The 25,554-nt window shown below is 61.8% G+C and overlaps 1 protein-coding gene across 2 annotated transcripts in view; it reads left to right on the plus strand.

Annotated features, from left to right (window-relative positions):
- The first annotated feature begins 1,504 nt into the window (after positions 1-1,504).
- Positions 1,505-25,554, plus strand: part of HK3 (hexokinase 3) — a 29,946-nt gene continuing 5,896 nt past the window's right edge. Inside the window, exons 1-13 of one of the 2 annotated variants that reach the window (XM_050961763.1) lie at positions 1,505-1,515; positions 4,319-4,395; positions 17,842-18,004; positions 18,587-18,735; positions 18,990-19,109; positions 19,384-19,479; positions 20,046-20,145; positions 20,268-20,451; positions 21,258-21,395; positions 22,421-22,654; positions 23,058-23,359; positions 23,683-23,831; positions 24,083-24,202. In XM_050961763.1, coding sequence (XP_050817720.1) covers positions 17,842-18,004; positions 18,587-18,735; positions 18,990-19,109; positions 19,384-19,479; positions 20,046-20,145; positions 20,268-20,451; positions 21,258-21,395; positions 22,421-22,654; positions 23,058-23,359; positions 23,683-23,831; positions 24,083-24,202 — 1,755 coding nt within the window. In that variant the 5' untranslated portion in view covers positions 1,505-1,515; positions 4,319-4,395. Of the gene's footprint in view, positions 1,516-4,318; positions 4,396-17,614; positions 17,760-17,841; positions 18,005-18,586; positions 18,736-18,989; positions 19,110-19,383; positions 19,480-20,045; positions 20,146-20,267; positions 20,452-21,257; positions 21,396-22,420; positions 22,655-23,057; positions 23,360-23,682; positions 23,832-24,082; positions 24,203-25,554 lie in introns of those variants that run through there. The other variant, XM_050961762.1, reaches the window with a different exon arrangement.

Raw genomic sequence — 25,554 nt, forward strand, 5'->3', positions numbered from 1 at the left:
CTTGGGCCCTGTGCTGGGAAGCAGCCAGTTGCCTGGTGCCCTTGAAAGATGCTACCTTCTGCCTCTGCTGTTGGTTTTCCCCCACCCCCTGCCATGCCCACGTCTCCACCCCCAGCCTCTCCCCGGACTGTGGGGAAGCCACTGCTGTGTCTTGCCTGCTCTGGAGCCGCACAAGGCCTATGCCCTGGGGCAGAAGGGTTCTCAGCCTCGCCCCTGTACTCAGCTGGCTCCAGCGTGGTATCTGTCCTCCCACCCACGGGGCAGCGGGGACCTGAGCTGCTATGGGGCACTGGCCGACCCAGGGAGTCTGTGCTGGGCAGGGACTGGAACCCACTGGCCAGGCTGCCTCAGTGAGAGCAGAGCCTGTGCCCTGCTCCAGGTGCTGCCTGACGCCATCAGCCTGGGCAGGGAGCTTGAGCTCCAGGCTCCATTGCAAAGTGCAGGGAGGGGGCTGGCTGCACCCAGCCCACACACCCATCCCTGCCCGGCTGCCCCTCATGGCCGGGGAGCAAACGCCAGACCAGTGACAGCTGCTGGGAAACACAGCTGGGAGCCTGGGCAAAGCTGGTACTTTCTTCCCCCTGCCCAAGTGACTGCAGCCAGCACAGGGGCTGGGGAAAGTCCCCCCTCCGGCAGGCGCTCAGCTCAGTGCCAGCTGGGCTGGGGCATGGAGCAGAACATGGTCCACATGAGTCTGTCGCCGCGCTGGCTTCTGCACCAGGACAGCTGCTGCCCCTCGCCCGGGCTCTCGTGTTCCTTCCAAGAGCCACAGCAACTGGCACAGCTGGCTCCAGGCAGTGCACATGTGTTGGCAAGGGCCCAGTTTCAGCCTGGGGCCATGCCAGAGCGCTCCCTCCCCCAACCCCACCACCCAGGGCTCTTTCTAAGGGCTCCCTACCCACGGCAGCCCAGCCCAGTCCCCCACTGTTACTGGCGCAGGGGAGGGGTTCTCTGTCCCTGCCCAGTGCCCCCTGGTCCTGTCAGCACCAGCAGGAATTCTGGGAAGGGGGTGAAGCCACATCTAGCCCCACATCCTGGCAGTACCCGGGAGCAGGCTGGGGGAGGATGGAGCATGTGGGACCCAGAGGCAGCTGGTGTGCTCGCCCTTGGCACCGATCCCACAGCTCTGATGTCCCAGTCCTAGCACGAGGTCTCTCCCTGCCTCCCCAGGCAGTGGGGGTGTGGGGGGTTGGCAGCAGGGCCAGTGCAAGGATATTTTGTGCCCCAGTCCCCTCCCCCAAGGGCATAAATTAACATGCAAAATCATATTTAATGCAATACGAATGTTGCAAGCTTAAAATATACAAAGACCATGAAATTAATAACAAGGTTTCAGAAAAAATGATTAATCTAATTTTAAATTACTTTTTAGTCCAAAGGAAAAAATCTGTTTTGTTTTTTCGTGATGGGGGGCTGGGATACTGAACAGGACATGATAGTTCCCGGTCGTACCAATCTTATAAACAAGAAGTGAAATAATGAATTGCTTGGAGTGACCCAAAATCCCACCTGTGAGTAAGTGACCATCTCACAAGGGGAGATTTACTAGTCATTTGTCTTGACTTTTGTTTCAGTTGCCGATTTCATTCATGTACTTTTTCCCTGGCGGGGAGGGCAGCATCCAGGGAAATAAACAGTCAAAAACTAACAGAAAAAACATAAAACAACCCGGGGCAAAGAGCCTTTGAGCTGAGGACCTGGGTATTGTACGACTCACCGAGACTCCGAGGTTACCCAGTCGGTTACTTTGGCTCCTCAGAAGCACTTCACCCTCCTTCGGGGCCTTAGAACAGTGCGATTTCTCCACCCGCTGACGAAGTGGGACTGGTCTTAATCTTCCCTCTGAATGCTGAGGAGTGGGGCTCAGTTCTGGCCGACTCTCTGTCTCCTGGCAACTAATGGCCAGGCCCTTCCCCTTGCCAGGGGCTGCTAAAGGTGGGGCAGACAGAGAGATCAGGTGACCTCCTGTCCCGGGAAAGAGAGGCCAGAAAGGGGCTGGAGGGGGTTTCCGTTTGGGAGCTGGCTGGGGACGGCAAGTGCTTAACTTAAAGCTCAACAGTGCTGTGATGGACCGCGAGGACAGGAAATTGACTCTTCTGTCTAAAATAAAGCAGGCACTCAAGCTGTCACAGAGTCCCCGGGCGATGCTCTGGAACTGCTCCCCACCAAGCCAGGCAGGACTTTGGGGAGCCTCCTCTCCCTTGGAGCAGACTGTCTGCAGGGCACGAAGCTCACACGGCTTCACCTCCTGGGTCTCTCCTCGGAGCATTCAGCATGTGCCCCTCCGTGCGCTTCCCACAGCGAGTCGCCCCAGCGGGGTCCTGGGGAAGCCACAGGGTCCTGCACCCCCACTTCGCAGTCAGACGTGACTCTTAGCCAGCCAGTAAAACAGAGGTTTAGTCGATGACAGGAACAGGGTCTAAAACAGAGCTTGTAGGTACAGCGAACCGGACCCCTCGGCCGGGTCCATTCTGGGGGGCAGTGAACCAGACCCCCACGTCTGCACTTCACTCCTCGACCACAGCCAGCTCTAGACTAACAAGCCCCTCCAGCCCCTCCTCTCTGCTCAGCTCCTTTCCCGGGCCAGGAGGTCACCTGATCCCTTTGTCTCCAACACCTTCAGCTGGCACCTTTGCAGAGGGGGGCCCAGGCCATCAGTTGCTAGGAGACAGAGTGCCAGGCATTTAGGTGCACTGGCCCTTTGCTCTGTAGCAATCACACACCCTGATTCCACCACCTAGATACTTCAGAACTGCATAGGGGACACTGAGGCACCAACACAGTATTCAGAGAAAATATTAAGAACATTCTCAGTTCGTCACACAAGCGTTTGCAGGATCAGGGCTTTAGTGGCTCGTCCGCATATTGAGAATTAAACAGCAGATCAGGAGCACCCCAGGGGACAGCCAGTGCCAGGGTGATGGAGGCTGCACAGCACCCGAGGAAGCCAGGCTGGGGAGCCAGACATGCCACCAGCACCCCCCACACCTGTGAAGTCCGACCTGAGCTCTTGGAGCTCAGCCAGCCCCCTCTGGCTCTGTGGGGCAGGGACCCCACCCCCCACAGCATCTTTCCATCTCCCAATGCCAAAGGCCCGGCCCCGCTTCCCTCCAGCTCCCTGCCGAAACCCAGCCCCGGCCCCCAGCACTGCACGCTCGGACTCCTGGTGCACGAGCAAGCGCCCCACCCTGCCCTGGTCTGGGCACGGACCAAGAAGCCCCAGCAGGATAAGCCACCTCTAGTCTCTCGAGTCCAGCCCGCCTGGCCGCGTGGGAAGGAACCTGCTGTCTCCGCCCCCTGGCCCACAGGCTATGCGCCAAGCAGAGCGGAAGCAGCAGCGGGCAGGGGTGAGAGGTGAGCGGCAGCTGCTTTTTGGCACCCCCAAATCTTGGTGCCCTAGGCGGCCGCCTAGTTTGCCTAGTGGTTACACCGGCCCTGGCTGGTGGCACTGCTCCCTGGTGCCTGGGCAATGAAAAGGGGGCAGGTTATAGCATGTTAAGCCCAGGGGGAAGTCTCCCTGCCCGCCTCAGCTGCTGCAATTGACTTTGGAGCAGGGGCAGCCTCAGGCCCACTCCCCATTCCCTCTGTGCATCTCAGCTGGCTGGGGAGGAGAGCTCAGCCTCGTGGTCTCGTCCATCCTCTGCTGTGACCAGAAGCAGATTAGGGGCTTGTGGAGCCCTGGGGAAGAGCAAGTGGGGGTCCCAACCCACCCCAATTGCCTGGGGCCCATGGGCACAGGCTAATCTGCCACTGGCTGCGATGGCCGCCAAAGGCCAGTGATACTAGTGGGGGCATGTTGGGAGATGAACGACCCTGTAGAGCAGACTCATGAATCTCTCTCTAAGAGCCACTAGACAGGGCAGAGCCCCACCCGCAGCAGGTGTGTGGGTTACACAGGCAGGCACCTGCGATTAACCTGGGCTGGGCAGGTTCCTGCAGCAGAGGGGGGCCCTGTGCATGGCCCCGGGCCCTGGGCTGCTGCAGTCTTTCCTGAGCATGGGAGCTGGGAGGAGAACCCAGGCATCCGGACGCCCAGCCCTGTGCTCCGAGTGGTGCATGTACAGGGGTGAGGGGCTGGGCACGGCTGTCTCTGGTGGATTCAGGGAGCCCAGGTCTGTTCTCAGGGTGATGTCCTGAGAACAGACCTAGGTCCAGGAAGCGAAATGTGTGGCTGGGAGGGCAGGGTCCCCGCTTTGCACTGGAGTCTGCACAGATTGGCAGGCAGATGAGAGGGCGGAGTACATGCAGTAAGGGAATACGTGTAGAAAAGCTTTATAAGTTGTCAAATGCTGCTTTCACTTTTGGTTTTCTGCCACAGCTGGGAGAGTGTGTGGAGTGAGCACACGCAGCAGTGCCAGGAGCACCCCGCAGCCCCCAGCACCCAACCCAGCCCCGGTAAGTCAGGGCTGGGCACCAAGCAAGGTGGCAGGGCTGGTGATTGTCACCTGGGCAGGCTGCAGTCGTGGGGGCAGGGAGGACGGGGGGTACTGAGCTCTGGCATTGGCTTGGTCAGGGGGTTGCTTTCACATCTGACCCTCATGGTGCCAGCCGTTGCTCTGGCATATGGGGAGGTGCCAGCTCAGAGATGAATTCATGCGGGACCCCTCCCACAGGCCCGGGCTGAGGAGCTGTTGGCCCATGTGGCAGGCCAGTGAGCAGTGCCAGGTTTCTCACCGGCGGGGCCAGGATGCTCCGAGCCTGTACAGCCAGCTCAGCACCCACTGATTTCCCCGTCGGCTCCTCTACCAAGGGGTGACCTGGGGAACCTGGACCAGGCAGCCCAGCTGCTCCCTGAGCCTCGGGTGGCAGCACCTGCTGGGACCCTTGCATGTGACTATGGTCAGGTCCTAAAGCCCAGTGTCCTGGGGTCACACCCTGCTCCCCCGCCGAGCCGCCCGCTGCTCCAACTGCTAGTTGGGAGGGGGAGGGCTCATTAATGTGGCTGCCTAATTAAAGGCACAAATAATCGCTGAGCTAATTAAAACATTGGGCTCAAATCTACAAGTGCTAATTGGAACTGAAGGTAAATGCAAATTGGCCTGGAAATAGTCTGTCCCGGCTCGGCAGGGGGGCAGTCCCACACTCTTGTCTCCTCCCTCGCAGTCTGAGACACCTCACCAAGGAGCCACGGCTCTCCTGCCGCCTTCACCCCAGGGCAGACACATCTTCCAGGACCAGCCCAGCAGCACCAGGCCTCTGCCGGGGCACTCAGAGAGCGGTGCCAGGACTGGGTGCTCGGCCTACCTGCGGGCACCTGGTATTGTCAGTTTCCCTGGCCCCACTGCCCCCACCCACTGCTTGGGGACAGCCCTGGCTGGAGCAGCAGGGCTGGACACGAAAGCAATTTCCCCAAGGATCCCAACTTGGCCCAGGGAGCCCCTCCAGCCCTGAGCGCTGCAATGGGGGACGCAGGCTCCTGGGCTCCAGCCAGCTGGAGAGAAATGCAGGGTGCCAGTGGGGCATGGCACATCCTGGCCCCAGGAAACATCCCCTCTCTGGGTGCTTAGTGTGGTGGGATCCCGGGGCCCGTCTGCAACTCGCCCTGGCAGAGCCGGTTCCAAGGAGAGTCTGGAGCCTTTCCTGGCACAATGAGGCTGTTCTCTGAGGGTCCAAGTGATTTCCCACCGCCCGCCCCCCCCCCCAGCAGCAGGGTGACAGCCTGGGAGGGGGCACCAGTGGGGCCGTAGGTCAGGGGCCGGGTGCATTGGCAGAGCAGGAGGAGGACTGGCTGGGGGGCAGGTCAGAGGCCTTGGCAGAGCAGAGGGTACAAAGCTGACACAGTGGCCCTAGAGTTTCCTGGTGAGTGTCCCAGTGAGGGGCAGCCCCAGAGCCTGGGCCCAGCCGCAGGCTCTGTGCCCGCACGGGCAGCAACGCTCCAGGGGCTTCCAGTGCCTGGGACACAACCCACTTCCTGGGGCTGAGCCGGGCGTCTGGTCTCCCGCGCCACCTCTGCCAGTTCAGTCAGTGTTGGGAGGGGTACAAGCAGCTCAGGGTAGAGACCTGCTCTTACCCCCCCCTCCCCGCCCCATGGTGCCAGAGAGCCCAGCCTGGCCAAGCAGTAGCTTTGGCTCTGGTGGGGCGGGAGGGAGGCTGCTCCCAGCCCCGGCCCGTGAAAGGCAGCTTCATGGGGTCAAGCCCTGCCTCAGGGGGCACCCGGGGCAGCCCCATGCCGCCTGGTGGGGCACAGAGAACTGGGTCTGGGGCAGCCCTATGCTGCCCAGTGAGGCACAGAGAGCAAGGGTGGGGCACAGAGAACTGGGTCTGGGGCAGCCCTATGCTGCCCAGTGAGGCACAGAGAGCCGGGGTGGGGTAGCCCCACACTGCCTGGCAGGGCATAGCTGCTGATGCCTCCCTCCAGCAAGGAGCTAGAGACCCCCAGCTGCAAGGAGCCTCAGCCTGTGAACCGACTCCCAGGCTGCCCCCACTTGCTCTGCCTGGCCATGCAGTCCTGCAGCCCCTCAGGGCTGTGGCAGCGGGAGGGCTGGGGCTGGGGGGACCTCAGCCCTGGGCCATGTGGCAGAACCAGGAGGGGAGGGCTCTGGCGACTCCAGTCAGGGCAGGTCTCTCCCCGGTGCCTTGCGCTGGGGCGGGACTGGACTGTCAGAGCTTTGCCCTGCTGGCGCGTGCTGGGCTCTGGATCAGGCTGGGCGCCCTGCAGGGACCCTGGGGACGGGGGATGGCAGCTGCTTTCAGGGACGGGGAGGGAATGCAAGGTGGGTGGTGGCCAGGCGAGGACTGAGCCCTGGCTGCCCTCAGGTTGGGGCTGAAATCAGGTCTGGGTGAGGGGAGGGGAAGGGGCAGGCAAAGGGGGGGAAGGGGCGGGGCAGGGGGGAAAGGGGCCGGGGGGGACCAGCACAGTGAGGCAAGGGGCAGTTACACAAGCACAAACTGACTAGCAGTTTCCTGTTCCTTGCCAGCTGACTCTGTTCCCAGAAAGGGCTGGGCCTGACCCTAGGCAGCGTGGGGGCAGGGAGGAGAAAGCTGTGGGGTGAAGCTAGTGCCAGCCCCACAGCCAAGCCTTGGGGTACAGTGGCTGTGCTGTGGCAGGGGAGCTGGTCTCCCAGCATTGGGCACTCCCAGCACTGTTCACGCATTGGCAGGGCCAGTTCCAGTGGGTGTCCCGGGGGCGGCGCTGGCAGGGGTGCTGTGCCCAGGCTGGGAGTGGGAGGGGGGCACGGCCTCATCATGCCTTAGCTCCCCAGGCCGGGCTATCGCTTTGGGTCAGCCAGGCCGTGACAGCATCAGGCAGTGTTCAGGGCTTTGCTGCGGCTTGCCATGCTCAGCTCTGGGCTCCTGCCCTGGGGCAGATTGGCCCCAGCTCCAGGCTGCGTTCCAGGGCAGTGCCCGGGGCAAGTTGTCCTGAAGGCCCCAGTTCCCCAGGCCCATGGCATTTCCTGTCACTTAGCCTGAGGCCTTCCTCAGTGGGACTTGGGGGGGCTGCCGAGGCAAAGCTCTGGCTGGGGTGTCCATGCAGCGGGCGTTCCTCGGCCGGCTGTTGGTGCCCAGGAGGGTGCACAGTGCCACGGGCTGCGTTTCTGTGGGTGGCTCTGTGACGGCCGGGCAGTGTGCGCCTGTGTCACGGCCTCCCAGGGCTCAGGCTCTCAGCTCCGTAGGGCCCTTGGGAGGAAATCCCTTCAGAGCGACAGCCCTTCTCGGGGGTCCACTCTCTCTTCTACCTCCCAGGCAGGACTGGCGCTAGCGGTTTGAGCGCCCTAGGTGCACCGCAATTTCGCCGCCCCGCACCCTGGTCCTGCGGCTCCGGTGGAGCTGCTGCAGTGGTGCCTGTGGAGGGTCCACCGGAGCCGCCTGCCGCCCCCTCCGGCAAAAGGGTGCCCACCAATTATTCTAGCACCCTAGGCGATTGCCTAGGCTGCCTAAATGGTAGCGCCGGCCCTGCTCCCAGGCCTGCACCTCTCTGAGTCTCTAGCATGCCTGGCTCTGCTGTGGGCCCCCACAGGGAGTCCCCTTGCTCTGGGCCCCCGGGGCCTCCACACCCAGAGGGAATAATGCCCCCGCCCCCCGATCTCCAGCCTGAAGTGACTCTCAGCCAGGATAAAACAGGAGGTTTTTGAACGTCTGAACCCAGCCCAGGCCGTTCTCAGGGACCCTGGGCCTGGCCAGTCTCAGCACCATCCATCTGGGCCTGTCCCACACCCCGGGTGGCTCAGGCTGCCTTTTGTCCCCAGTCCAGCAGCAGAAGTCCTCCTTCCAGACGATCATCCTATATCACCTTCCCCACCAGCCCCTCCTTTGTCCTTTGTCTTCCGTCCCAGGCAAACAGGTCACCTGGGCCCTCCTTCTGCCCTCCTTTGTTCCCACTAGCTGGCCCCAACTGCTCCCTCCTGTGATGAACTAGGAATGGTCTTAATGTTTTCTCTGAATAGTGTGTTGGTGCCTCAGTGTCCCCATGGCAGTTCTTAAGTATCTGCCAGAGCAAAGGGCCAGTGCACCTAAATGTCTGACACTCTGTCTCCTAGCAACTCAAGGCCTGGGCCCCCCCTCTGCAAAGGTGCCAACTGAAGGTGTTGGAGACAAAGGGATCAGGTGACCTCCTGGCCCGGGAAAGGAGCTGAGCAGACAGGAGGGGCTGGAGGGGCTCGTTAGTCTGCAGCTAGCTGGGGACGAGGAGTGAAGTGCAGACGTGGGGGGTCTGGCTCACTGCCCCCCAGAATGGACCCGGCCAAGGGGTCCAGTTCACTGTATCTACAAGCTCTGTTTTAGACCCTGTTCCTGTCATTGAATAAACCTCTGTTTTACTGGCTGGCTGAGAGTCATGTCTGACTGCGAAGTGGGGGTGCAGGACCCTGTGGCTTCTCCAGGACCCCGCCGGGGCGGACTCCCTGTGGGAAGCGCACGGAGGGGCAGAGGATGCTGAATGCTCCAAGGAGAGACCCAGGAGGTGAAGCCATGTGAGCTTCTTGCCCTGAACAAGTCTGCTCCAAGGGAGAGGAGGCTCCCCAAAGTCCTGACTGGCTTTGTGGGGAGCTGTTCCAGAGCATCACCCGGTGACTCCGTGACAACTGGTGGCAGAGGTGGGATGTACTGCACCCCGTGAATGGTGCTGCTTGCAGTAAGTGACTGGGGAGCAGTAAAACGAAGGGATAATGAGGACCAGGCGTGCTGAAGGCTCAGAGAGGGACCGTTTCAGGGGGGCAGTTAACCTCTGGGAGTGTGTGACCAGCAAGAAGGACTGTTGGAATAACAGGGTCCCCCTGAGGACTGCAGCGAGCAGTCTCAGGGGCGGAGGAGTTTGCCGCTCGACCCTGGGAGAGAGAAGGATTTTTGCAGTAGCAGGGTTCCCCTGGGGGTTGCAGGAGCAGTCCCAGGGGCGGAGGAGTCTGCAGCTCGACCCTGGCGAAGAGGTGGTGATCACGAGAAGGGCTGGCACACCAGGGGTTCTTCCTGGAAACCATGGGGGAGCCAAGAGCACACAGGCCTGTGAGTCCAGAGCCACTTGGGAACGGTGAAGTGATGGCCTGTCACCATCTCCTTAAGTAGGACATTGTGATCCTGTGCACAAAGAGAGGGTTACGCATGGGGACGTTAATCGTGCAGTTGGAGGAGGAGGACCGCTCTGAGGAGCAGATTCCTGACCCAGATGGGGCTACAAGAGGGTCTGGGAGCAGCTGGAGCAGCAGCCAGGCATCCCCGAGAGTCTGGTCCCCAACCAGACGAGGGTCTTCATGATTGGGTTCCCCATCAGGGAATCGGAGACAGATGGGATGGGAGCAGAGCCCGAGAGAGCGAGAGGACCGTGAGAGAGAGCAAGAGGCTGAGGAAAAGCTGCAAGAGAAGCAGCAGCAGCATGGACTGGTGATGGTGGAGTGGAGAGACATAGGGGGCTGCCCAGAGGTCAGTGGGGAAACACGCCTGCGGGGGCGAGACCCTGGGACAGAGAGAACTGGGGTGGTGCAGTCGCAGATGCTGAGGGACTGTGGGACCTGGGTGAAGGTCCCCGGGGTGAAGCCCCTCGCCCTGCCTATGGCCCGGATCCCTGTGCAGACGCAGGAAGGGTCGGGCTGGCTGGTCGTTGGGGTTCTCCAGGATATCGGCTGGGAGGTCCTGTTGGGGGGTGACTGTCTCCCCTCAGGACAGGATCCAGGCCCTGCTCGTGTAACGGCCGAGGGTTTGAATTCAAATCCAGGGAACCAATTGGCTAGGATGAAAATGGTCATTGAAAATGCAAATGACCTGGCTGGCAGGGGGGAGGGGCTGCTGGGCTCAGGATACCTGCCTACCTGTAACCAGCCCCCTGGGGCTGAGTAGGAGGGAGAGATGCTCCCCGCCCCCCCTGCACACCAGAGAGGGGGCTCACGCTGGCTCTGATGCTGTGACCAGAGCAGAGAGCTCGCTGCCTGCCCCCACTGGAACAGCAAGGGCAGCGCTGAGCACGGGGGGAGCTGAGACCCCAGCTGAGTGGGGGGACACCCAGGCAGGGCAGGTCAGCTGCCAACCAGGTTTGCCTGGTCCAGACATGCTGCTGGGAAGTGATTATACAGCAGGGAGGGAGCTACCAGGGACAGGGCTCAGGGGGGGCTGTGACCCCAGGCCCAGCCAGTGAGAGGGAGCAGGTCCCACTCCCTGCCCCAGCAGCTGAATCCCAGACCGAGCTGCAGAGGGATCCCTCCTTGGAGAAGCTGAGGGAACTTGCTGGCCACAGCGCTGCAAACCCCCTTGGGGAAGGCTGCAGGGACAGAGTCCTGCAGGAGAAGGGATTCCTGTACTGGGAATGGGATCCCCAAGGGGAAGTAGAACTGGGGGGAATCAGGAGGCAGCTTGTGGTGCCCCAGGAATCCACAGGGCTCTTCCTGTTCGAGCTGCTGGACGGGAGGAGAATGAGGGGACCCCTGGACCCGGAAAGGAAGGATTGGGAGGAGAAGGGGGAAGACCCTTGGGGGATCTCTTCCCTGAGGTGGGAGCCAATCTCCCCATCAGATGTTCCCCGTTCAGAGTCACTGGGAAAGCAACCCGGCTGATCCCCAAGGTAGACAGGATGATCCGGTTTTGTGGGGGCTAAAAGAAGCTTAAAGCCATCACAGTGTCCGATGCTGACCCCATGCCTAGGCCTGGGGAGGTTCTAGACAAGCAGAGGGCGATGGAGAACTTGGCCCTGGCAGACACTGATAACATGTGCATCTTTAGCCAGACCTGGGAGGAACAGGTGTCCCAGGTGAAGAGGGGGCTGGGCTGCCTCAAGGAGGTGGGACTGACGGTAAAAGCTGGAAAGTGTAAGGGGGGACGGCAGAGGTGTTGTGTCTGGGCCATGAGGTGGGGAGCGGCTGCCCAAGCCCAGAGCTGGCCAAGGCCAAGATGGGGGCTCTTAACCAAGAGAGCCCGAATCGCAGACCAGAGTGCTGGGAGAAGACCCCGTCCCAGTTTGAACCCCAGAGGTATTGGGGATAGCAAAAGGGTTCAAGCCGCATAAACCTTCCCACATGCAGCCTGCGAGTGCCATCAAGCACACCCGACCTAAGGGAGGGCGTGAGACTGGACTGTCCTGGTGTAACTCACACCGAGGAATGGGAGAGATGCTGGGGCATCCATGGGAACGTTGGTGGGTTCGAACTTCCCCAGGTCACTGGCTGAAGTGACCTCACTCAGTTCAGTCTCGAAGGGGGGAGAGATGTGATGAACTAGGAATGTTCTTAATGTTTTCTCTGAGTACTGTGTTGGTGCCTCAGTGTCCCCATGGCAGTTCTTAAGTATCTGCCAGAGCAAAGGGCCAGTGCACCTAAACGCCTGACACTCTGTCTCCTAGCAACTGATGGCCTGGGCCCCTCCCCTGCAAAGGTGCCAGCTGAAGGTGTTGGAGACAAAGGGATCAGGTGACCTCCTGGCCCGGGAAAGGGGCTGAGCAGAGAGGAGGGGCTGGAGGGGTTGTTAGTCTGGAGCTGGCTGAGGGCGGATGTGGGAGCCTGGCTCACTGCCCCCCAGAATGGACCCGGCTGAGGGGTCCGGTTCGCGGTACCTACAAGCTCTGTTTTAGACCCTGTTCCTGTCATCGACTAAACCTCTGTTTACTGGCTGGCTGAGTCATGTCTGACTGCAAAGTGGGGGTGCAGGACCCTCTGGCTTCCCCAGGACCTCGCCTGGGTGGGCTCGCTGTGGGAAGCGCACGGAGGGGCAGAGGATGCTGAATGCTCCAAGGTCAGACCCAGGAGGTGAAGCCGTGTGAGCTTCTTGCCCTGAACAAGTCTGCTCCAAGGGAGAGGAGGCTCCCCAAGGTCCTGACTGGCTTGGTGGGGAGCAGTTCCAGAGCATCGCCCGGGGACTCTGTGACACCTCCTCAACCCATTGTTCCCCCGCTGGGCACCCAATCTCCAGGCCATTGTCTGGGGTCCTGGCTGGTAGGCGAGGTCACACCTGGTCCTCTGCAACAACAAACCCCATCCCTCACTGTGACCTTAGCAATGTGGGCTAATAGCTCATTGGAAGGTGACAGGGCAGAAAGAGTTAATTACTTCCCAGACTCACAGACTGACTTGAACCAGGGCCGAACTAGTTACGAAGGTCTGTAAATGAGCAGAGCCTTGAAATGCAGCTGGGGGCATTGTTAGAGGTAGAAGGGGAGGTGTTTGCTCAGGGCTTGGGGTGGAAGCAAACAAGCCTTGTTTATTGCTATGGCTTTAATTCAAAGATCAAAAAGAGATGTTAACATTTGTGATGATACTTGGATACATGGCTGGACTTTACAAAAACCAGACAAGCCGTTTACAACACAAGCTTTCCTCTCTACAAAGGAAAAAGGACACTAAACTATCTAAACTGCTACATGCCACAAGGAGCCACAACAGTAGTTCCTTTACCCCACCCAACAACATTGTTACTCTTTCCAGCTATACTCTCAGCCCGGCAGAAGAGTCTGTTCTATCTCGGGGCCTCTTCTTTTGTCCCTCCAAACCCATGAACGTGATACAGTTCTGCTGTGACCTAAAATCCTACTTTTGACGTCTCCGACTCAAAGAATATTTCCAACATAACTCTGAACAGCATAGTAACCCACAGAAGGTGGGTTCCTACCAGCACTACATAAACAAGGATTCTGCGTGGACTCCTCCGGACGGTCAAAACAACAGACTGGACTTCTACATAGAGTGCTTCCGTCAACGTGCACAGGCTGAAATTGTGGAAAAGCAGCATCACTTGCCCCATAATCTCAGCCGTGCAGAATACAACGCCATCCACAGCCTCAGGAACAACTCTGACATCATAATCAAAAAGGCTGACAAAGGAGGTGCTGTCGTCATCATGAATAAGTTGGAGTATGAAAGAGAGGCTGCCAGGCAGCTCTCTAACACCACATTCTACAGGTCATTACCCTCTGATCCCACTGAGGGTTACCAAAAGAAACTACACCATCTACTCAAGAAACTCCCTGAAAAAGCACAGGAACAAATCTGCATGGACACACCCTAGAACTCTGACCTGAGGTATTCTATCTGCTACCCAAGATCCATAAACCTGGAAATCCTGGACATCCCATCATCTCAGGCATTGGCACCCTGGCAGCAGGATTGTCTGGCTATGTAGACTCTCTCCTCATGCCCTACGTTACCAGCATTCCCAGCTATCTTTGAGACACCACTGACTTCCTGAGGAAACTACAATCCATTGGTGATGTTCCAGAAAACACCATCCTAGCCACTATGGATGTAGAAGCTCTCTACACCAACATTCCACACAGAGATGGACTACAAGCTGTCAGGAACAGTATCCCTAATATTGTCACAGCAAACCTGGTGGCTGAACTTTGTGACTTTGTCCTCACAACAACTATTTCACATTTGGGGATAATGTATACCTTCAAGTCAGCAGCACTGCTATGGGTACCCGCATGGCCCCACAATATACCAACATTTTTATGGCTGACTTAGAACAATGTTTCCTCAGCTCTCGTCCCCTAACACCTCTATTCTACTTGTGCTACATTGATATCATCATCATCATCTGGACCCATGGAAAAGAGGCCCTTGAGGAATTCCACCATGATTTCAATAATTTCCATCCCACCATCAACCTCGGCCTAGATCAATCCACACAAGAGATCCATTTCCTGGACACTACTATGCTAATAAGCGATGGTCACATAAACACCACCCTATACTGGAAACCCACTGACCGCTATACTTACCTACATATCTCCAGCTTTCATCCAGATCACACCGCACAATCCATTGTCTACAGCCAAGCTCTAAGATACAACCAAATTTGCTCCAATCCCTCAGACAGAGACAAGCACCTACAAGATCTCTATCAAGCATTCTTACAACTACAATACCCACCTGCTGAAGTGAAAAAACAGATTGACAGAGCCAGAAGAGTACCCAGAAGTCACCTACTACAGGACAGGCCCAACAAAGAAAATAACAGAACACCACTAGCTGTTACCTTCAGCCCCCAACTAAAACCTCTCCAGCGCATCATCAAAGATCTACAAACCTATCCTGAAAGATGATGCCTCATTCTCACAGATCTTGGGGGACAGACCTGTCCTCGCTTACAGACAGCCTCCCAACCTGAAGCAAATACTTACCAGCAACCACACATCACTGAACAAAAACACTAACCCAGGAACCTACCCTTACAACAAATCCTGTTGCCAACTCTGTCCACATATCTATTCAGGGGACACCATCGTAGGACCTAATCACATCAGCCAGGACATCAGGGGCTCGTTCACCTGCACATCTACCAATGTGATATATGCCATCATGTGCCAGCAATGCCCCTCTGCCATGTACATTGGCCAAACTGGACAGTCTCTACGCAAAAGAATTAATGAACACAAATCTGACATCAGGAATCATAACATTCAAAAACCAGTAGGAGAACGCTTTAATCTGTCTGGTCACTCAATGACAGACCTGTGGGTGGCAATTTTGCAGCAGAAAAGCTTCAAAAATAGACTCCAAGGAGAAACTGCTGAGCTGGAATTGATATGCAAACTAGATACAATCAACTTAGGTTTGAATAGGGGCTGGGAATGGCTGAATCATTACAAACATTGAATCTATCTCCCCTTGTAAGTATTCTCACACTTCTTATCAAACTGTCTGTACTGGGCTATCTTGATTATCACTTCAAAAGGGTTTTTTTTTTCCCTTACTTAATTGGCCTCTTAGAGTGGGTAGGGCAACTCCCACCTTTTCATGCTCTCTGTATGTGTATATATCTCCTCAATATATGTTCCATTCTATGCGTCCGAAGAAGTGAGCTGTAGCCCATGAAAGCTTATGCTGAAATAAATTTGTTAGTGTCTAAGGTGCCACAAGTACTCCTGTTCTTTTTGTGGATACAGACTAACCCAGCTGCTACTCTGAAACCTATTATTGTCTTTGTGTCTCTTTGGCCTTGGCTACACTGGCCCTTTACAGAGCTGCAACTTTCGCGCTCAGGGGGTGCAAAAAAAACACCCCCCTGAGCGCTGCAAGATACAGCGCTGTAAAGCGCCAGTGTAAACAGTGCCGCAGCGCTGGGAGCGCAGCTCCCAGTGCTGTAAGCTAATCCCTGCGGTGAGCTGGAGTACGTGCAGCGCTGGGAGAGCTGGCGCCGCGACCACACTCGCACTTCAAAGTGCTTTGAAGTTTTGAGTGTAGCCAAGCCCTCTGAAGCTTGTGGTAACCTGTATCCGAACTGTTTGATGGATAAATGACCCTGTGCTAATTGCCAGGATGTTTGGGAGAAGGAGAGTTAAGCCTATTGTTTTCTCAGGCCGAAAGGCTGCTGGAAATGTATAAAGACCCTGGGATGTGATCCTGCTTCATCTCAGATCTGCTTTGGGTTTCAAGAGGGCGAAACCTTAGCCACAAGGATTGAGATCCCCAGTCACTGACTGGAGCCGCCTGAAGATAGACATTGAACTATAACCTAGGGACTATTTCTAAAAGGACTTTTGGCAACTACAAGCTCAACTCTGCTATGTCTGAACCTCAAGAATTGAATTCAAGTCTGTCTGTATATTGATCTTTGAACCAACACTCTCTCTCTTTTCTTTTTAAATATATTTTAGCTTAGTTAATAAGAATTGACCATAGCGTGTATTTTGGGTAAGATCTAAGTTCTAATTGAACCTGGGTGTGTGGCTGATCCTTTGAGGTCGGAAGAACCTTTTCTTCTATATGATGAGATAAGATTTTCAGTAACCATCATCATATCTGACAGGTGTGTCTGGACAGAGGCCTGAGGCTGAGCACTTTACGGAAACTGCAGTATTTGGACTTCTGAATAACCAGTGAGGTGCAGTAGAAGCTGTTCTGCGCTGGTTGGTAAATCACCAGCGTTTGGGGTTTGTCTGCCCTGTTCTGTTTGCAGTTCACCCTGACTGAGTGACTTCAGCTGGCTCCCACGGGCAGCACCGTCACACCCACTTTGTTACACACACAGAACAGGGAAACTGAGTCCCCTGCACTCTGCATGCAACCGACTGAAAAAACAAGACAATCCCCGCTTCGGCACAGCCTGTCATGGCGCCCCAGGCCCGGCACTCTCACACAGCTCTCAACAGTCCCTGGGGGGCCCCATTCGGAGTGTCGGCCCCGGTAGGCTCAGCCTCTCGACTTCCCCACCTCCTGGGACTGACCCCCAGAGCCCTCAGCACCCCCGGGTCACGCTGTGAGCTTCCTGCAGTGAGTGCACCTGGGTTGGACGCCCGAGGGAGCCGTGCACCCCCGGCTGCCTGACCCTGGAGTGACTCCCCACCAGCGTTGGGACAGCAGGAGGGTTAGGAGGTGTCTGGACACAACAGAGACAAAGTATCAGCCTGGTCCGGCTGGGGCAGTGCAGAGCCTGGAGCCCTCTGACGGCTGGACGCGTCTCCCCTGCCTCCAGCAGCCCCACCTCAGTCCTCTGTCCTCCAGCTGGCCACACCTGGCTGGCTTCCCAAGGATGGGGCCAGCCAGGGTTGGGTGTTGCTAGGTGCCAAATGTCCAGGAATTGGAGGGGCCAGTGTCTTCTGGGTCTCGCCATGGGCCTGGGGCCCAGGCAGCCTGTATTACTGGGCTTCTGCAAAGAGCAAACAGCCCTGTCCCCTCACCTAGTTACCCATGGACCACGTCAGGGAAACCGAGGCACACACACTATTCATCCAAAATAGTATGAAAAATTCCCACTCTGTCACAGCACCCTCAGTGTGTGGTTGTGCAGCTTCCACGGCTGGGTGCGTGCCAGGCTTTGTGCTTTGTGGTTAATCAGTGCTCAGGGATCCGTTGCTCTCTGCGCTCACGGGGGTGAGACTCAGGATTTGCACCCTGCTGGGGGCTGAGGCACTGGGGTGAGGTGGGGGGCTCATGCTGGAGGCCGCTCCACATGAATTATTGCAGTTGCTGAGCTCTGGGGGTGCTGGCAGAGGCTGGCTCTGCCTCCTGCCACTGGGAAGTGCCAGCGCCGTGGCAAGGCTGGCAGCTGGGGAGCCCCCTTGGCCTCTGATTGTGGAAGGGCTCTGGGCTCGAGGGCAGGGCACTCGCCCACCCTGGGGCCTGGTGCACCCAGTGAGATGCCTGCTCCTCCCAGAGCATGGCGGGTGCCTGGCCCGCAGGACAGGGGCTGCGGGGGCCATAGGCTGGCTCTGCAGCTGCCCCTTGGCACAGGGATCTGCCCCTGCTCTCTGCCCCTGCAGGCCCCAGATGAGTTCCGGCCAGGAGATGCCCTTGGTGGGAAAGCCCCTCCCAAGCCAGCTGAGCCCCACGTGCCCTGTCCATGGGCTGGCTGGCGTCAGCAAGAGCGGCAGCCCCCAGACCCAGAGCCAGCACCTCACCACGCAGGTAAACCCCTACTCGCTGCCCTGCTGCCAGCACTGGCGCTCTGCTGGGGGCACTCCCTGACCAGCCCTGCCTCCCCTCCCAGATGCAGAACTCCCTGCAGCCCCTGTGCCTGTCGTTGGAGACTCTCCATCGGGTTAAGAGCCGCATGCTGGAGGCCATGGAGCGGGGCCTGAGCCGCCGGACGCACTCCCAAGCCACAGTGCGCATGCTGCCCGCCTTCATCCGCTCCACCCCGGACGGCACCGGTAAGGGCTAGGCTGTGGGTGCCCGGGGCTGGGAGCCCTCCTGGTACCCGCCCCAGGCTCCCCCTCCAGGGCCAGTGCTCTGGGGTGCTCCGGAGCTTGGGTGTCAGCGCGCCCTGATTCCTGCTGGGCTGTGGCTGGGGGAAGGGAGCTATGCTGGGCCCCACACTAAGAACAGGGGCTTGGTGCCCCAGCTCAGAGTCAGGGCCAAGCCCATCGTGTGCAGCCGGTGTGGGGCCTGCACTCCTGCCTGCTCGCAGGCCCACGGGCACCTTTGCCCGTTGCTGACCACGCCGCACCTGGCGTCAGGCCTGCCCTGGGACCTGCGAGCCCAGAGCTGCACACTGGTTAGCGAGCTGCACCCCAGAGACCCTGGTGAGGGGGTGTGGTGCCAGCACTGTGGGGGGACACGGCTGCACAAGCTGGTGAGTGAAGCCCATCAGGGATGGTACCACTGAGTGACTGGGTCCCTGGATTCTGCCGGGCATGAGCAGCTCCTGCAGAGCCAGGCAGGGCACAGAGCACCCGTGTCCTGGGGTGCCCCCCGTATGCCAGGCCCTGACACCATGTCTGCTTGTCGGGCAGAGAGAGGCGAATTCCTGGTGCTGGAGCTGGGAGACACCCATTTGCGGGTGCTGCTGATGGAGCTGTCGGGGGACACAGACCAGAGGGTGACGATGAAGGAACGGTGCTTTCCTGTGCCAGACGCAATCGCCCAGGGCCCTGGCGAGAAGGTATGGGGGCAGGGCACCCTTGCTCCTGCTGGGTGGGCAGGAGATGGGACTGCAGCTGGCTCCAAGCCAGCCAGTTCTCTGGGCCCCACACAGCTGGCGCCGGGCAGAGGGTCCCTGGGAGCTGGGCAGCCTGGGGATGGTGGGAGCTGTGAGTGCTGCGCCAGCACACTGGAGCCTGGAGCCGGCAGAGGGGCAGGCTTGGGCCTGGGTGAGCGGCAGCCTCTGCCCTGCTAATTCCCAGCCTTGCTCCCCAGCTTTTTGCCTTCCTGGCAACGTGCCTGTGGAAGTTCCTGGACGGGCTCCACATGCCCCAGACGGACTTCGAGCTGGGCTTCTCCTTCCCCTTCACCTGCAGGCAGACGCGGCTGGACCAGGTGAGCGCATTGCTCCGGGCCTGCAGGGGGTGCTGCGGGGGGGATGGCTGGGAGCACTGGGGGCTCCCAGCAGGGGGCGCTGCAGGAGGGTTGGCCGGGCACGTTGGCTAGGTGTTTCCTGCAGGGGGCGCTGCAGGGGGGTTGCCGGGTGCGTTGGGTGGGGGCTCCCTGCAGGGAGCGCTGTAGGGGGGTTGGCCGAGGGCTCCCTGCAGGGGGCGCTGCGGGATGTGGGGCAGGGCTGGCTGACCCCAGTGCCTGGGCTCTTTCCCTGCAGAGCTACCTGATCTCCTGGTCCAAACGCTTCCAGTGCCCCGGCGTGGAGGGGCGAGACGTGGTGGTGTTACTGCAAGATGCCATCAACAAGCAAGATGTAAGGGGGGGATATGGGGGGCAGTGCAGGGTGGCGGCTCCCTGTATGGGGATGGCGCAGTGTGGGGTGGGGGCCCCATGGGTGGGGCACTGCATGGCGGGGTGGAGGTGGAGCAGGGTGGGGCGGGGCCCTCTGTGTAGGCCAGTGGGGGACAGGTTGAGGGCTCCCTGGGTGGGGGTGGGGCAGTGTGGGACAGGGTCCCCTGGGCGGGGCAGTGTGGGGTGGGGTGCAGGTTCCCGGGGTAGGGATGGGGCAGTGTGTGGCAGGCTGGGGGCTCCCTGACTGGGGTGGGGGGGCTCAGTGGGTGGGGCAGGGTAGGGCTCCCAGGGTAGAGGTGGGGCAGGGCCCCCTGGGTGAGGCAATGTGTGGCAGGTTGAGGGCTCCCTGGGTAGGGCGGGGCAGGGTGGGGTCTCCGGGGGTAGGGGTGGGGCAGTGTGTGGCAGGTTGAGGGCTCCCTGGGTAGGGTGGGGGCTCCCTGGGTGTGGTGGGGCAGGGTGGGGCGGAGGCTCCGTGGACAGGTTACGATGGTGGCTGCTGATCATGCCCCCTTCTCTCTGCCCGGCCAGCGCTACCATATCAAGGTCATCGCTGTGGTGAACGACACCACTAGCACGATGATGAGCTGCGATGCCAGTGCAGGGCCGTGCGAGGTCGGCCTGGTTGTCGGTGAGTGGGCCCTGGTTGGGGCCAGGGCGCCGGGGAGGTGTGGCGGGGGGGTGGCTCTGGCATTGCCTGGCACTGACTGGCCAGGTGTCCCAGCCCCCTCACTGCTCTCCTGTACCCGGCAGACGCTGGCACCAACAGCTGCTTCATGGCGGAGGCGCGGCACGTGGAGGTGGTGGAGGAGAGCGAGGGCCGGATGGGTGTGGTCACCGAATGGGGCTCCTTCGGGGACGACGGCGCCTTAAACGATGTGCTGAGCCCCTACGACCACCAGCTGGACCAGGCCTCCCTGAACCCAGGGAGGCAGAGGTGGGGTCAGGGGCGTCCCTGGCAGGGGAGGGGTGCAGAGCATTGGCTACCTCCGATTCCCTGTTGGTGGCACCTGCTCCACAGCACCTGAGCCAGGCTGCCCGTGCCCAGGACTCTCCAGAGGTGCCGGGCCCAGCCCCACGGCCGCCCGTGCCCAGGGCTCTCCAGGGGTGCCGGGCCCAGCCCCACGGCCGCCTGTGCCCAGGGCTCTCCGGGGGTGCCGGGCCCAGCCCCACGGCCACCCGTGCCCAGGGCTCTCCGGGGATGCCCGGCCCAGCCCCACGGCCGCCCGTGCCCAGGACTCTCCAGAGGTGCTGGGCCCAGCCCCACGGCCGCCCGTGCCCAGGGCTCAACGGGGGTGCCCGGCCCAGCCCCACGGCCGCCCGTGCCCAGGGCTCTCCGGGGATGCCCGGCCCAGCCCCACGGCCGCCCGTGCCCAGGACTCTCCAGAGGTGCCGGGCCCAGCCCCACGGCCGCCCGTGCCCAGGGCTCTCCGGGGGTGCCGGGCCCAGCCCCACGGCCGCCCGTGCCCAGGGCTCTCCGGGGGTGCCGGGCCCAGCCCCACGGCCGCCCGTGCCCAGGGCTCTCCGGGGGTGCCGGGCCCAGCCCCACGGCCGCCCGTGCCCAGGGCTCTCCGGGGGTGCCCGGCCCAGCCCCATGGCCGCCCGTGCCCAGGGCTGTGCTGTGCTGTGCTGTGCTGGGTGGTGGCCGTGCCCAGGGAGCGGTGGCCCTGTGGCCATGCCGAGTGGCTGGCGCGTGGCCCTGCCTGCCCAGTGCGCTGCTCACGCCCCTTCGCCCCTGCTCAGGTTCGAGAAGATGATCAGTGGCTTGTACTTGGGCGAGATCGTCCAGCACATTCTGACTGAGCTCTTCAGCGGGCGCACGACCCCAGCCCTCCTGACCAAGGGGTCGGTCCAGACCCAGGACATCCTGGAGATCACAGAGTAAGTGGGTCCCCGAGGCCTGGGGTACACAGCAGCACCCCCTGCTGGCCAGGCCTGGCCTGACCTCTGCACAGAGCCTGGCAGCCAACAGCTGCTGAGACCTGCAACCTCATTCCACTTGTGACCGAGTGACACAGGAACCCACCTGTGTTGTGGGAGCAAGTGCCCCCATCCCCGCGCCCCAATGTCAGGGCTCTGCCCCGAGCCCCCCCTGCACCCTAGGGGTGCTAGGAACACAGCCGGATGGAAGTCTCTTTGACCCCTGTGCCCTCCCCTCCCCAGGGGCACCAGGCCTGCAGCCAGATGGTAGGGCTCTGTCCCATGCCCTCCCCTGCCCCGGGGGTACCAGGCCTGCAGCCAGATGGTAGGGCTCTGTCCCATGCCCTCCCCTGCCCCGGGGGTACCAGGCCTGCAGCCAGATGGTAGGGCTCTGTCCCATGCCCTCCCCTGCCCCGGGGGTACCAGGCCTGCAGCCAGATGGTAGGGCTCTGTCCCTGGGCCCCGGGGGTGCCAGGCCTGGAGTCTCTCCCCACACGTGCCAGGCCTGGAGGCTGATGTCAGGGCTCTGCCCCGTGCCCTCCCCATGCCCCACGGGCACCAGGCCTGGAGCCAGATGGTAGAGCTCTGTCCCTGGGCCCCAGGAGTGCCAGGCCTGGAGTCTCTCCCCACGCATGCCAGGCCTGGAGGCTGATCGCCGGTTTCTGCCCCTGTGCCCTCCTCATGCCCCAGGGGTGCCAGGCCTGGAGGCTGATGGCCAGGCTCTGCCCCTGTGCCCTCCCCGTGCCCCAGGGGTGCCAGGCCTGGAGGCTGATGGCTGGGCTCTGCCCCTGTGCCCTCCCCGTGCCCCGGGGGTGCCAGGCCTGGAGGCTGATGGCCGGGCTCTGCCCCTGTGCCCTCCCAGTGCCCCGGGGGTGCCAGGCCTGGAGGCTGATGGCTGGGCCCTGCCCCTGTGCCCTCCCTGTGCCCCGGGGGTGCCAGGCCTGGAGGCTGATGGCCGGGTCCTGCCCCTGTGCTCTCCTTCGCAGCGAGCAGGTAGGACTGGCCACGGCGCGGCGTGTCCTGCGGGCGCTGGGGCTGGAGGCGAGCGACCAGGACTGCTTCAACATGCAGCAGGTGTGCAAGGCCGTCTGCATTCGTGCCGCCGGCCTCTGTGCCGCCGGCCTGGCTGCCATCGTCAGCCACATGTGCAGGAACCGGGAGCTGAGCCGCCTGAAGACCAGCGTGGCCGTGGACGGAGCCGTGTTCCGGGCCTATGCCAAGTAAGGGCCCCCAGGACGGTGCTGGGCACCAGGGAACACAGGGCCTGCTCTCAGGCGTGCCAGCTGCCCCTCCGAGGGGCGGATTGATGGGGAATGGAGTAGTGGGGCTGGTGCCGGGCCCTGGGCCTCATGGCGACAGGAGGGAGCTGTGGGCCCAGCACCCCCGGTGGGGGCTACGCTCCAGCCGGCTGGGGGCCCGGCCCCCTCACTCTCCTCCCCTGCTGCCCCTGTTCGAGGCCTTGCCCCATGCCTGGCCCGGCCCCCATAGCCACCTCCAGACACTCCTGCGAAGCTGGGCCTGGCGCCTCACCTCTCGGCTGCTGGGGGTCAGGGCGGGCCCGTGGGGAGCTGGCTGCTCAGCCAGTCCTGCCAGCCCGTGCCAGGCTCTCCCTTGGCTCCCCAGGTTCAGCCAGACGCTGCAGCAGCTGGTGAAGCAGCTGGCCCCCGAGTGCGACGTCACCTTGGTTCAGGCAGAGAGCAGCAGCAAGGGGATTGGCATGGTGACTGCTGTGGCATCTAGGCTGGCAGCCCAGCGCCTCCAGGTGAATCAAACCCTGGCACTGCTGCAGCTCTCGCCTGCTGCCCTGGGCACGGTGCAGGCCTTGCTGAGACGGGAGATGGAGCTGGGGCTGAAGAAGGAGACGAACGCCATGTCCTCTGTCCGCATGCTGCCCACCTACATCTGTGCCACGCCTGACAGCTCGGGTGAGGGGCCGGCGGGCTGGGGATCTGCGGGGGGTGCGGGTTGTGGAGGGGTCATTCCTGCCTTGGTGTGGCTGCTCCCCCCCGCCGCTGCCTCCCAGAGCTTCATCCCAGCTTGGGGGTCCCTGGGGGAGATGGGGACTCCTGGGCCTAGTGAGTCTGTGGCCTCCCTCCGCGGGCACGGGAAGGGCTGGGGGTGAAGGGCGGAGCTTATGGGGTGGGGCCCTGCAGGGCTAGGCATAGGGCGAGGGGTGCCCAGAGCAGGCCCTGGTGCCATGGCCCTGCCAGTGCCTGCCTGACTCTGACCCCCCCCATGCCCTTTGCAGAGAGAGGTGACTTCTTGGCACTGGACCTGGGCGGGACCAACTTCCGGGTGCTCCTGGTGAAGGTGGGCAGCCGGGAGCGAGGCGGCGTGCAGATCGTCAGCGAGGTGTACTCCATCCCGCCGCACGTGGCCCAGGGCCCTGGCAGCCAGGTACCGCAGGCACGAGGGTCCTGGGGGTGCGGGTGCCAGCTGGGGGGCTTCCCTGCCACTCCGGAGGGGCTGGAAATGCTGCTCCTGCTGCTGGGTGGGCTGGGGCTGCCTGGGGTGGGCACCATCTCTCACTTCCCAGCCCCTATGCAGGGCCTGGCTTGGGGCTGTGCCCCCAACGCCCGGTGCCCCCAGGTGGGTGCCAGTGCCCCGGGTGGGCTGCAGCCCCACTGACCCTCCCCCAATCTCTGCAGCTCTTTGATCACATTGTTGAGTGCATCGCAGACTTCCAGACCAAGCAGGGCATGATGGGCCAGACGCTGCCGCTTGGCTTCACCTTCTCCTTCCCCTGCCAGCAGACCAGCCTGGACCAGGTGAGGGGCCGGGGCATCCGGCGCTGCGCTGGCTGAGGGGACGTTACGCAAACACCCTGCCCGGGCGGGTCAGCCACTGCCCTGAGCTTCCCCCTTGGGGTGCTAGGCAGGGGAAACATTCGGGCTGCGACCACAGGCAGAGGCTGGGACATGCCAGGGGGCGGCTGGGGGGCCATGCCCCAGGCGGAGGCTGGGACGTGCCAGGGGGAGGCTGGGAGGCCGTGCCCCAGGAGGAGGCTGGGACATGCCAGGGGGAGGCTGGGGGGCTGTGCCCCAGGCGGAGGCTGGGACGTGCCAGGGGGAGGCTGGGGGCCATGCCCCAGGAGGAGGCTGGGACGTGCCAGGGGGAGGCTGGGAGCCGTGCCGCAGGAGGAGGCTGGGACGTGCTGGGGGAGGCTGGGGGGGGCATGTCTGTGGTCCCAGGAGGAGGCTGGGACATCCCAGGGGGAGGTTGGGGGGGCCGTGCCCCAGATGGAGGCTGGGACGTGCCAGGGGGAGGCTGGGGGCCGTGCCCCAGGAGGAGGCTGGGACGTGCCAGGGGGAGGCTGGGACATGCCCCAGGAGGAGGCTAGGACGTGCCAGGCTAAGACTGGGGGGCCGTGCCGCAGGAGGAGGCTGGGACGTGCTGGGGGAGGCTGGAGGGGGCCATGGCTGTGGTCCCAGGAGGAGGCTGGGACGTCCCAGGGGGAGGTTGGGGGGGCCGTGCCCCAGGCGGAGGCTGGGACGTGCCAGGGGGAGGCTAGGGGCCGTGCCCCAGGAGGAGGCTGGGATGTGCCAGGGGGAGGCTGGGGGCCGTGCCCCAGGAGGAGGCTGGGACGTGCCAGGGGAAGGCTGGGGGGCCGTGCCCCAGGAGGAGGCTGGGAGGTGCTGGGGGAGGCTGGGGGGGGCATGTCTGTGGTCCCAGGAGGAGGCTGGGACATCCCAGGGGGAGGTTGGGGGGGCCGTGCCCCAGATGGAGGCTGGGACGTGCCAGGGGGAGGCTGGGGGCCGTGCCCCAGGAGGAGGCTGGGACGTGCCAGGGGGAGGCTGGGACATGCCCCAGGAGGAGGCTAGGACGTGCCAGGGGAAGACTAGGGGGCCGTGCCGCAGGAGGAGGCTGGGACGTGCTGGGGGAGGCTGGAGGGGGCCATGGCTGTGGTCCCAGGAGGAGGCTGGGACGTCCCAGGGGGAGGTTGGGGGGGCCGTGCCCCAGGCGGAGGCTGGGATGTGCCAGGGGGAGGCTGGGGGCCGTGCCCCAGGAGGAGGCTGGGACGTGCCAGGGGAAGGCTGGGGGGCCGTGCCCCAGGAGGAGGCTGGGACGTGCCAGGGGGAGGCTGGGGGGGGCACAGCTGTGGCACAGGAGGAGGCTGGGA

Source organism: Gopherus flavomarginatus, chromosome 7 (genome assembly GCF_025201925.1).
Source record: "Gopherus flavomarginatus isolate rGopFla2 chromosome 7, rGopFla2.mat.asm, whole genome shotgun sequence".
NCBI classification, from domain to species: Eukaryota; Metazoa; Chordata; order Testudines; family Testudinidae; genus Gopherus; species Gopherus flavomarginatus.